The sequence below is a fragment of the Siniperca chuatsi genome, linkage group LG18 (genome assembly GCF_020085105.1).
Source record: "Siniperca chuatsi isolate FFG_IHB_CAS linkage group LG18, ASM2008510v1, whole genome shotgun sequence".
Classification (NCBI taxonomy): Eukaryota; Metazoa; Chordata; class Actinopteri; order Centrarchiformes; family Sinipercidae; genus Siniperca; species Siniperca chuatsi.
Genome location: NC_058059.1, coordinates 2,397,130 through 2,409,880, shown reverse-complemented (window position 1 = coordinate 2,409,880; position 12,751 = coordinate 2,397,130). Strand labels below are relative to the sequence as shown.

General features: G+C 41.5%; 1 protein-coding gene across 2 annotated transcripts; it reads right to left on the bottom strand.

Moving 5' to 3' along the window:
• Window positions 1–758: 758 nt before the first annotated feature.
• LOC122865925 (alpha-2A adrenergic receptor) lies at window positions 759–12,483 on the bottom strand. 2 transcript variants are annotated; one of them, XM_044174966.1, is made up of 2 exons: window positions 12,214–12,483; window positions 759–5,451 (listed from the first exon to the last, which is right to left on the bottom strand). In XM_044174966.1, the coding sequence occupies exon 2, from the start codon at window positions 5,274–5,276 to the stop codon at window positions 3,684–3,686; it is 1,593 nt and encodes a 530-aa protein (XP_044030901.1). In that variant the 5' UTR covers window positions 5,277–5,451; window positions 12,214–12,483; the 3' UTR covers window positions 759–3,683. The 2 variants fall into 2 exon arrangements, with proteins under 2 accessions (XP_044030901.1, XP_044030900.1); XM_044174965.1 differs by lacking the exon at window positions 12,214–12,483 and adding an exon at window positions 10,948–11,792.
• Between the last annotated feature and the right edge of the window lie 268 nt (window positions 12,484–12,751).

The following is a 12,751-nucleotide window of genomic DNA, read 5'->3' as shown; positions in this document are numbered from 1 at the left end:
AGGAACTCGTCCAGTATTGGAAAAGGCCTATATTAGATGCTTTCAGTCCATCCATCTTAGTGTCCTGGATCGGATCTGTGGCCAGGCGGTTGGGTTGGCTTTCTGCCACAGTTTCTTTTTTGATACTACTATTAGGAGTCACCAAAATCTGAAGTTTTTAAATCCATAGGGGCTCAGATAAATATAAAAGTTTTTATTTATTTATTTATTTTTTACAATAACTCCCCAGCTCACAAAACATCAACTCATCAGGAGATGATAAGAGCTGTCCTAATTACACTTAATTATACCACTGGAAGGCTTTAACACCTTTCATTATATTTAAATCATAAGCGTGTCTTCACTGCAAGAAGTAAACAACACATTCTGCTTTTGGCTCTCTGACAGCTCACAGGTATGAAACAGCGTGAGCTAATAGTCTTGTTCAGTTAATTATCACCTTTAATATTACAGATAAATGTGTTTATTTTTAGGATGTGTGGTATTTTTTGGTAAATTATTAGGTGCGTATGTGATAATAAGTCTTCTTTTGCCTCGCTCCATCTATTACTTTAGGTCTAATGTACCTATTTTTCCATATCCACATCAGTATAGCGTATCTTATATTCTGGTCAAAGGTCATCGAAGCAGACAAAGATAATTCTCCTAAAACACTCTGACAGAAAGCAGTGATGGTAAATTGTCTGATTCCATTATTCTTTGCTCTGTAAGTGCTCACAGTCAATCCCAACCTCCTCTGAAACAACAAGCAGTGTTTATATAGTCGTACCATGTCCTTTATTCAAACCCTTAATATGAAGTGATTTCAAAAGAAAAGCATAGCACTGGGACACAACAACACAGGAGCAGAGATAGAAGATACAAGTAGATACAAGGCAATACTGAGTGGTACTTTGATAACTATTCTAAACTTAAAGTCCAGCTGAAATCACAAAATCCATCCCTTTTTGCAGTAAACAATAATAGTCAAAAATGATTTTCAAATTTGTTGCTGTTTGTGATTGATTAACAGCTCAGATGGAGGGTGCACTGAGACCATGGAGGTTTTAAAACAACGAAACTTCACAGTGAAATCAAAAGAGTCCAAAATGGAGGAGGAGGCTATTAGGAGCTTATTAGTTGGGTGTCACCATTTAGTTTGGTTTCACCTCCTCTGTCCACGTATACACTGCTCATAAAGACAGTTGTGAGACAGGAGTCAATGGTACAAATCTTTAGAATAAACTGTGTGACCTTATTTTCCCGTTAGCTTTCTCAGTTTGATAGCGAACTCTTTATTTCAGAGAGCTATTGTGACCATGACTGCGACTGACTAGCGCCAGCATGTTCACAGCTAGCAGTTAGCTCACAAGCTACAGTTTACTAACTGTGAGTAGTCACTACATCACCAAACTTTTTCCACCGCCTACTGCACAGAGACACCTGATTGAATTTTGCGGTGCCACTTTCTGGTCTGACCGGGCCTTCGAGAGATCTAGCTTCGAACTGCAGACAAGGTAATTTACACTTTGTATTATGGATTTTTAAACCATGACCATGAGTTATATTTGTAAAATTTTTCTAGAGCCTAGAAATTATATTGTAATGTGCATGGCATCACCTCAATGTAAAGTCTATGGGACAGGCTGGTGGGCTTAGGGAAAGAGACACTAATGACCAGTGGGCCACATAACATGGAAGCATGGAAACTTTGGGTGAGCAGCTTTAATTGGAATGAACTGGGAGTCCGGTATCCAGTTCTTATAATACATCCACGACTGACACAATGTTAACAAAGTTGCACTGGTAACTGTACAAGCTAACGACACACAATGTTTTGTTAGCAGTGGTGATGGAGAGTAAAACCACAACATTTAGCATCTAAACGGACCCATGTTGACATTAGGTCCGTTTTTAAGCTCTGCAGCTGATCTAGCCTGCAAACTTATGTTAGCAGGGCAATATTCTACCAGTGTATGTATGAGGGAAATGTCTCGTAAATGCCTATCGGATGGATTGCCGTGAAATTTTGTTCACACATTCATGTTCCCCTCAGGATGAATTGTATTAACATTTATGACCAAATACCTGCAAAACTAATGACATTCCCATTAGCCTCAGTTGTACTTGGTGTTTAGTGCTAGCATGCTATCACGTTAAACTAAGATGGCGAAACATTATACCTGCTAAACATCATCATGTTAGCATGTTAGTATGCTAATGTTAGCATTAGCTCAAAACCTCACAGAGCTGCTAGCATGGCTTTAAAACAGAGCACAGGACGTGTAATTAACGGAGCAGATCTGTATGCTGTAACAGAAAAAACATGCAATTAAATTTCAGTTGGACTTTACAACAAGTAGCAAGAATACCGTTTTAAGTTTAAGCTTATACTGTACAAAAGCTGATTCCAACACCAGTGGTATCTTACATGTGTATACAGTACTGGATGCTTCAGTCAAGCAAATTTCAATTGGCTTTCAATAGATAAGAAGTGCATTTTTGAAAAACATGCAGCTGCAAACTCAGTCACACACACACACACACACACATACAGTATTTACACACCCACAAAATCAGATCAGTTCAGAGTGAAGAGGAGCATCTTCATCAGGGATTCTGCTCATCGTCGGGGTCAGCGCAGAGTTCAGATACAGTCTGTATTGCTTTGGCAGAGAGCACGCTGAATAGGATACAAAGCTCACTGTCCATCATGTTCATTAAATGTTGCAAATAAATCAAAATCGCAACGTAAACACACCTTGAGCTGCAACTGCTTACTTAAAACACATGCACTGACTACCTGCGTCATTTTTAGTTCAGCTGAGGGAAAAAATAACATTAAAGGGGAAACCAGATTAAAGGAAGAGGGGGAAGTGAACAGCTCAGCTTGTGCTGCCTCCAAGTATCACATTCACGCGTAGAGTCTCCATCTTTCATGCAGCCTCTGCTGATTTTCAGCTCTCTTGTTCTAGTTTTTCTAGTTTAAGCCTCTGGCTATCACCTTAATGAGCGATTCCCAGGGAGAGGTGTAACATCCAGCGGTTCACAGAGACTAGGGAATATACAGAGAAAAAAAAGCTCTATCCATCATAATGTACACGTCCCAAGTTACAGCTTTAGATGGAGGAAGAAAAAGAGTGAGAGGAAGAGGCACAGAGAGGAGGATGCTCACATTTTCCCTGATCTTGTGTTCCTTGAGTGCCCATTTTATCTCCAATAAAGGACACTTAGTGATATTTGTTCTCTTCCAGTAAGACCCTTAGGCAACTCTCCTCTACTCCCATGCACACACAAAAAAACACATACACCATCATAGTTCTGTTTGTACTTTAAATTACTGAACACAGACCCTGTATCCTCTTGACTTCCGTTTCAAAATAAAATCAAATCATTCTCCTTCAGAGTCATTGAATATACAATTACACTGTATTCTTAAATAACATTAAAGATAATTGATTCGGCCACTTGACTGGCTTTCTGAAATCTCCCTCTTTGTCAGTGCTGCTCTGACTCAGCTAACAGCATTCAGACAAACACAAGGAGAAAAGAAAATGGACGTAATTTCCTCCTCAATGTACAAGTGTTTATGTCGATGCTGAAGAGGGTCAATCCCGTCAAATACAGAAAGAAATAAATCATTTTTTATCTTCAAATTATCTTTCTGTCCGCCCGCAGTTCAAAACATAATAATACTTTCCTTTCTAGAAGAACATACCCTTTGTGTCCCTGCACAGTATCCTCTTGAAGGCCTTCCTGAAATCATTGTTGAAGATGGTGTATATGACCGGGTTGAGGCAGGAATTGCAGTAGCCAATCCAAAAGAAGAATTTAAACAAAGGATTGGGGATGCTGCAAGTCTCAGGGCACACCGCCTGAAGAGAGTAAGAGAAGAAGAAGGGGAACCAGCAGATCACAAACACTCCCATCACTACAGCCAAGACGAAGGTGAACCTCTTCTCCCTGTTCATCATGGCTTTGCGGCGGGATATGGGCGTCCCCTGAATCTTGTGCGTTTCCTCGGGTACCAGTTGGATGCCAGATGATGTGGCCATAGTGCTTTTGTATCTGCAGGCCAGGTTTAGCACCTGAACTTTGAACCCTTTGCTTTGGGACAATCCCAAAGTTTGCTCTTCGGTCTTGTTCGTCTCTTCTTTGCTGTCCTCTCCAAGAACACCGTCCTCGCCCATTTCCAGCTCAGCGTCAGAGCCAGAGCTGGAGGTGTTGTCGGGAAGTGCTTCCCCCCCTTCGTCAGGATTTGTCTGGGACTCTTTGTGGGGAACAGCTGAGAGGATTTGGCTGTCATGTTGGGGGATTGAGGGGGAGGAGGTGGATTTCCGAACTGGAGCGGTACTCGAATTAGGAGGGTAGTGCTGAGTGCCCTGGCTCGTGGTATTCTCAGGCGGTTTTCGAAGTGATGATGAGGTGGAATCCGAGCCAGATATTTTGATCAAGACTTTATCTCGTTGGCTGGCAGTCGTACTTCCTTGATCCCCGTTCTGTTGTGACTGCTCAGTTAACTTCACTGGAGGCTCACTGGTTGCCATGCTGGCATTTCCTCCTGCCACCGCTTTATGCTTCTGTCCGGGCGGGCAGCGTGTATGCTTCTTAGCGATCTGATAAATCCTCACATACACCAGAATCATTATCACACAGGGGGCGAAGAATGAGCCAATTGTGGAGTAGAGAATATACCAGCGCTCGCTGTTTAGTTCACACACCTCTTCACCTCCTTCGCTCTTATCCAGGGTGAGAAGAGGAGGGAAAGAGATGACCGCAGAGATCAGCCAGACTACGATAATGGCCGCCTTGATGCGTATGGGGGTACGTTTGGCGCCATAGGATACGGGCCGAGAGATCGACAGGTAGCGGTCCAGTGCTATTGCGCACAGGTGCACAATGGAGGAGGTACAGAAGAGAACATCCAGCGCCAGGTAGATTTCACACCAAATGGAGCTAAACGCCCAGTAGCCCTGCAGCTCATTAGCCAACGAGAAAGGAATAATAAGCGTGGCCACTAAAATATCTGCTGCAGCCAGCGACACCAGGAAGAGGTTCTGAGCCCCCTTGAGGGATCGGGACGTCAGGACGGCGATGATGACCAGGATGTTCCCAACGATGGTCAGGATCATCATGAAGGTGATGGCAATGGCGAAGGCTGCGGTGGCTTGTGGGGTGTAAGGCGAGGTCCTGATGGTGCTCCGGTTGCAGGGTCGGGCGCCGGAGATGAGACTGATGTTCCTGTTGGGAAGTCCGCCGAGCTCCGACAGGCAGGGTGCATCTGGAGCAGCTGCCATGGTGGTGTCAGGGGAAAACTTTATGAATGGTCTCTTACAGAGTGAGAGACAGCAAAAAGGTGTTTCTATGGTAGACCATTGAGAAACAGGATTTCTCCAGTAAGAGGAGAGACTGAGGGGCCCGATGGTTGTCAGTCAAGGTGAAGCCATGTGATCTTTGCACTGTGAGGGAGATCTACAAGAGAGAGAGACACATTTTATGGTGAAGATATCAGTTTAATCCATGTTATTTTGCATGTATTCAGTATTGTTTTTTATATATTTTTTTTCTTTAATTTTCAAAGGCTAAGCAACAAAAGATGACATTTACAACAGAACATAACATATAAACAAATCTAAACATTCAGGACATACAATATACACAGTACTGGGAGGACCGGGAGAGTTCCCTGTGGACCGGTACTATTCTGGGCAATAATGAGTCTCGTTGCAGGCTGAGCTGACGGACCTTCATGCTCGCACTCATGCTCGCATTCAAACACACAAACACTCATGCTCACATTGGTACCACACACACTGGTAACATACATTTACTAAAGTACTGTACTGAAGTATAATTTTAAGGTAATAGTACTTTATTTGAGTATTTTTATTTTATGCTACTTTATACTTCTAGTCCGCTACATTTATCTGACAGCTATAGTTACTAGTTACTTTGCAGATTAAGAGCTAATAGTTTATAAGATACAACACATGGTTAAAGATTAAAGCAGTGGTTCTGAACATTTTTTGCTTGTGGCCTCTTACAAATTGTGCAGAATACTTTCAACAGTGAGGTTTCACATTGTCTGAGAGACAGACACACAAATGTCCTATCTTTGTATGTGACACTGAAGTTACAAGCACAAATTGTTTTAACGCCTGTGCTGACTAGCCAATCAGCACGTTGCCCACTGACCATCCAATCGAAGGAAGTCAAACTGTCCAATCACGGGGCAAAAGGTTCTAGCACGTTCTGGTTACTTCGTCCAACTGTAGTATGCTGGAGTCAACATGGAGGAGTTACTTAATTTGCATATTTAGTTTATGTGGTCGTTTCTAATGTCTTAGCTAGCTTCAGTCTGTTGGCTAACGTTTGTTGTTGTGCCGTTTGAACAAGTAGCGTTAATATTAAGGAAAGTAAGGCTATTCTTCAACAGGTGCTTCAAGACGTAACGCTGCGAGCATTTAATGTGAGAAGGAAGGTAGTTAGCTAACGGTTGAGAAGGTTCAGTTCGCAATCCAACTTGTACATGTTCACGTCAGCTGGGAAATAAACCAAGTGAACAGGAAAGTAACAGTAGCAGGCTAATAATGCAAGCTTCAGAGCGGTGAACTGTCAGTACAGCAAAAATGAGCTCAGTCAGATGGGAGAACATTTGTTTCATCTGTCATACGCCTCTTTCAGGAGATGCTAAATTTCTTTAATCTCACGCAGGAGCAGAACTCCTTAATGGAGAGAGCTGTCAGTGAATGGGGGTCGCACATTCATGCTCCGATCAGCATGACTTTGAGTCAGAGCTGGAGTGTGCAACCCCCGTTCTGTCATTTGTTTGTACACGATCCTCTGGAGTCGGCACCTCTCTAATCTCGGTGTGCGCTCCTGCCATGCACGTGTTCAAAGCTATATTGAGTAACAATAATGAGCAACAAATACATTATTATACTATAATAATCATACTTATGCCTGTCATGTCAAACCTTTGCATGTCTCCTCGGGTTGCTGTTATGGATGACTGCTGGTGAGCTTGTGGAACAGTTGAAACTTTAATTTTTGGCTGTGCATTTGACAAGATGTCCACAAAGCTGCGAACAGCTCTCTCCACTAAGGAGTTCTGCTCCTGTGTGTTTGAGATTAAAGAAATTTAGCAGCTCATGAAAGAGGTGTATGAAACTAATTAAAAAAACTAAAATATTTGCTGTACTGACAGATCACCGCTCTGAAGCTTGCATTATTAGCCTGCTACTGTTACTTTCCTGTTCACTTGGTTTATTTCCCAGCTGACGTGAACATGTACAAGTTGGATTGCGAACTGAACCTTCTCAACCGTTAGCTAACTACCTTCCTTCTCACATTAGATGCTCGCAGCGTTACGTCTTGAAGCACCTGTTGAAGAATAGCCTTACTTTCCTTAATATTAACGCTACTTGTTCAAACGGCACAACAACAAACGTTAGCCAACAGACTGAAGCTAGCTAAGACATTAGCTAACATGCAAATTAAGTAACTCCGGGATGCACGCACAGCTGTCTTGTTAATTACTATGTAAAACTTTACTGGCATGTTCCTGCTAATTAACCCACCTGTATCCCAGGTGCAAAAGATAAATAAATTATATAAATAATATTTTTTCATTTTCAACAATTGACAATTATTGTAATCTTAAAGATCATCGATGTGAAGTCTCCTCTTTACGATGTCAGCATATGATACCTGTGGTGCACATGATGCATCCTGCTGACCTCCTTCCTTGGCACAAATGTAATGTTTTATTGTACACAATCAATATATTGAACACAATATTAATAATAAAAGGTTACTGTTAACGTAGCAGGATCAGAAGATAGATGCTTTTAGTAAATCAAAAGCACTTAGGAATGGTGAATTAACACAGAAAAGAGTTCACATTTATATGTTTCAAAACTATTCAATTACATTTTTGTCAAGCCTGTGAAGATATTATAGATATTTAAGGTAAAACAAAACTTTAAGGTACACCAGAAAGGACGATATTATATATATGTTCATACTATTTCAATGCGACTATTACTTACAGATTTAAATTATTATTTAAATGAAATAAAGAGTCAACAACTAACGATTTTCTATTTGCTGAAAGTATTAAAACAAAGTCCAGTCTCAGATATGGAACGGACAGGAAGTCTGATTGTTCAGTATTTTAAAGCATTATACTGATGCTCAAATGTTGTATTTAACTGACAATAACTGAACACTGTGGTATTTGTATATTTTAGTGTTTGTAATACAGTAACTTTAATGTCAGCGACAGCAGCCTGAATTCAGTTTCTTAAACCGTCCGAATATATTCGGGTTTCTGTATAAAAATCAGAATCAAAGAACAGTTTGTCCTTACAGCTGGTGGCTGATTTATTACAGTCTATAAAGGTTTACACAGCACAGCACTTATATACACTTATTGATTCAGACAATGTGAATGCTTACAGATTAGGTACAATTCTATGTGAATCAGGGAGAATTAATCCAGTGTGTGCACATTTACGCTTGTTTACACTCAGCAAAGTTTTCAAACTTCCAAAGACAGAGAGCCACTGTGATAGAGGAGATGGACAGCAGGAAAACCTGTAGGACAAAACGGAAACAGACATTAGACAGTTGTTTCAATATAAGAAATCAAATTAAGCAACTTCTACCTGAAGCTAAAATGTCATTAAAGGTGTCTGCTTTTAATGTCTTCACATGAACAGAGTGTAAAATCCTAATCACCACCAAATACCCCGATTAATACTGCATTTCCAGTTGTGACACACACTGGAGTCATGAACTGTTTCTACTCAGTGGGGCTGTTTTAGAGTCTCAGTGTTTCACTCCCACTTTGTTAACTGAGTGTAAGAAATCTTCAGGGCACGCTGCCGTACTTCAGCCCAACGTTTCATTCATGTGTGTGAACGTACAGCTGAGTCGCCACAGAGTCACCAGCAGTGATGGTGTGCAGTTAGAGACGGGAAGGACGAGGCGGGAGGAGTGGAAGGAGGGTGAGGGAGAGAGATTTTCAGTTCACGTCAGAATCCAAGTCCTTTTCAGGGTGGACGATTTATTTCCTTATTTATTATCAAAGTGTCATTCAAGATTCAGAATTTTCCAGGAAGTTAAAATGTGTAACCTTTGGTTTCTAACTTACAGGTGGCCTACATACACGTTCAACAACTAGCCAGACTGTCAGTTCCAGCCTGTCCGGTATAAAGATTAAAGCTAGCCAAAGATTGGTTAACTAGTGGTTCTTTTGTCAGTCAAGTTGGCTAAAGTTAGTGTTAGCGGCCATGCTAGCAATAGCATCGTGGCTAATATTAGGGGTGGAGCGGGTCGTCCACCAATCGTGAGGTCGGCGGTTCGATCCCGGCTTCCCCCAGCCCACGTCGAAGTGTCCTTGGGCAAGACGCTGAACCCCAAATTGCTCCCGAGGGCTGGGCCTTCGGTGTGTGTGTGTGTGTGTGTGTGTGAATGATTAGTTACTTTGATGAGCACTTCTGCCATCGGTGTGTGTGTGTGTGTGAATGGGGTGAATGTGATATGTAGTTGAAGCGCTTTGAGTAGTCTGAAAGACTAGAAAGGCGCTATATAAGTTCAAGTACAGTCCATTATTAGCTAGCCAACAATAAGGGCTTAACTACGCTGCACAAATATTTCGCCCTTCAGTTCAAGTTTAAATTCTGCACGAGTTAGAAACCACTTTTACTGCAATTTTAAAACACTAAACGTGTATTCTACCATTCAAGACGTTAACAGTTAGGAGAGGATCACTGCTACTTACCAGAAAAGACTTGAGAACAAACTGGACCCGTCTCCGTCTGGCTCCTCCACGTTGACTCCAGCATACTACAGATCAGCGATGCCAAGCAGGAAATGTTCAACTCTCGTACCACAGGCTTAAAATTGAGGAAAATTATCGTACGCGAGTCATAGCCAGGAGAACGAAAATGCGTAAATATGTAATTTTACAAAACACTAAATGGCTTTTTGACACGCCTACAAATCTACCCACATCTAGTGAGCAGGCTGATGTAGCTGTGATACGTGGAAGGGGATGTGTGCACAAGTTCATCAGTCGGAGTTTGTAATAGCCTCATATTACACAATTATATTACAAGTTAGCTAATCTTCTCTCGTGCAAACTCCTGGAAAACGGCAGCCGTACGTAGCCTGCACGAAGCATGACTGGCTCGAAAGAGCACACGTGAGAAGAGATGCGTGAACGCCGTGAATACAGACGTAGGATCCGTTATATATTGCTTCGTCGAGAAACGAATTTAAGAGACTAGACTAAAATAAACTACTAATTGTAAGCATCAGAAAATGGTCAGATTATCGTACATTATGGCACTTTTGGCGAAAGTGCGAAATTATCGTACAAATATGATAATTATCGAACATCTGGCAACGCTGCTGCAGATGGACGAAGTAACCGTGCTAGAACCTTTTGCCCCCTGATTGGACAGTTTGACCTCCTCTGATTGGATTGTCAGGTGCTGATTGGCTCGTGAGCTCAGGTGTAAAAACAGAGCCAAAATTCGTGCTTGTAGCTTCAGTGTTGCATCCAAAGGCAGGACATCCGTGTGTCCGTCTCTCAGACTGTGAAACCTCACTGCTGAAAATATTCCTGCACAGATTTTAATCACACATACACAAAATATTTCTACAGCTGCAAAACTTTTTTACAAAGTCACACATTCAGATATGTTCATGCAATTTTTTTTCCCACATGCACACAAAAGGTGAAATCCAACTGCAGGCTGTGAAATTATCTGTGACCATGATTTCACCAGCTCTAAATATTAATGACCCTAATCTGCTTCCATAGACAGTAAACTCGTGACTTTTCCCCCCGAAGCTTTGATGCTGACACGAGTGCGCCGACCTCAGCACAATAAATTAAAAACAAGAACAATCTCGTGCTGCGGATTAAATGTAAACTCATCTCGGATCTGAACTTACTGGAAAATGTGGATCTCCGCTTCAGCTGCGTCAGTGCGTCATTCCGTGACAAGAACTTTAAAAGTTTATTTTCTTGCGCGACTATGCAGAATTTCGAAGACACTGTCCGGTGATGCACCACTGGGTGTCGAACAAACCGGGGCAGAAAGTCCACTCTGGATGCTTGGATCTCCACAGACCGGGTCAGGGATGAAGAACAGAGCCGGAAACATAGAGACTCGTAGATCGAGTTCAGATCTGCGCGGATAATGTAGGAAAAAGAGATCCACACTAAAGTATTCTTAAAAAGTAGATCACAGGATTGTGGATTCTAAGAACAAAAAGCTGATATATCCGCGTACAGGGGTCCGCTTTGGATCCCGGTTGGTGCTCTCAGTCCGGACGCTGGAGACGGACTCTGCTCGCAGAGGGAGATGTGGAGGAACTGATGCGGATGTTACCGGATAAACGAGGACGCGCTTTTTTACGCGCAGCTCCAACCGGACTCCAAACTGTCCAGACTCCGGCGGTGCGCGTCGCGTCCTCTCTGGGAGTCAGAGCAAAGGTGAAGGACGCGTCCCACATGTCAGCGTCACATGTGGGAATTAAGACGGCGGATTTATCTCCTGGTGATAGAAGAAACGTCTGATCTCTCGTTCTCGCGTCGTTTCTTCCACATTTTGACGCATTTAAGGCGATTTTTCACACGTGCAGATTTTATAGCAACTATTTTCATGATTGATTAATCATTTAAGTCATTTTTCAAGCAAAAAGCGGCTTCTCAAATGTGAAGATTTGCTGCTTTTCTTTGTCATATATGATCATATATGAACTTTTGGGTTGTGAACCGTTTGACTGAAATTATACTAACCTCTGTACTTTCACTTCAAGAACAATCTGAAATGCAGGACCTTTACTTATTAATAATAATAAACTTTTTAGAACCATTTAAAACTATTTATACAGCATTTTCAAAACAAAGTTGCAAAGTGCTTTACATGGTTGAACCACCACTAAAACATTTCAGGAGGCAAATCAAATCAGTTCATCAATTAAAATAGATTGGAGTAAAATACTCAATAATATAAGATAATAATAAAACAGATGAGACGTTGAAATGTTAAGCTTTTTTTAAAAGATGTGGCTGATTCTGCAGCCGATGAGTTGCACTACTTGTACCAGAGTATTTGTACATTGTAGTTTTACTACTTTTACAGTAAAGGATCTGAATACTTCTCCCATCACTGTTAATATCACACAAAAGCAGGAAAATGAGCAAATCCTCACAAGTGAAAAGCTGATCTCCGTCCATCGATTGATCGTTTCTGCTCTAAAATCAACAGGAAGAAGATGCTGAATACAGAACAAACAAGGGCAACGACGCATCATTCTCAGTTCATCTGCTGATTTTTCCCATTAATGGATCGATCTTTTAGTCTGTAGTCGTAATGGCCCTGACTGAGCCCACACAGTGACACATGCTGCTCCTCTTGTTTCTGGAAACACTGGAACAAATGTCTGTCTGTGTTTTAATCATTGTGGACTGCTATGATTATATTGTTCTTGTCCTCCTATTGTATTTTATTATGTTTTATACTGATTTGGACTCATGTGTCTGAAATAAAGTTGAATAAATACAAAAAATATAAAAAGTCAATTCAGATGTCTAATTAACCCAAACATATTTACTATCCAGCGGTGGAAGGACACTCACATTTACTCAAATACTGTCCTTAAGGACAGTTTGGAGGAACTTTACTCCATTTTATGCTGCTTTCTAGAGAAATATTGTACTTCACTGCATTTATCTGACAGCTTTAGATAC

What these genes read in the sequence shown, in the direction of transcription:
- LOC122865925 (XM_044174966.1), bottom strand. Translation starts at nt 5,276, where the DNA reads ATGGCAGCTGCTCCAGATGCACCCTGCCTGTCGGAGCTCGGCGGACTT.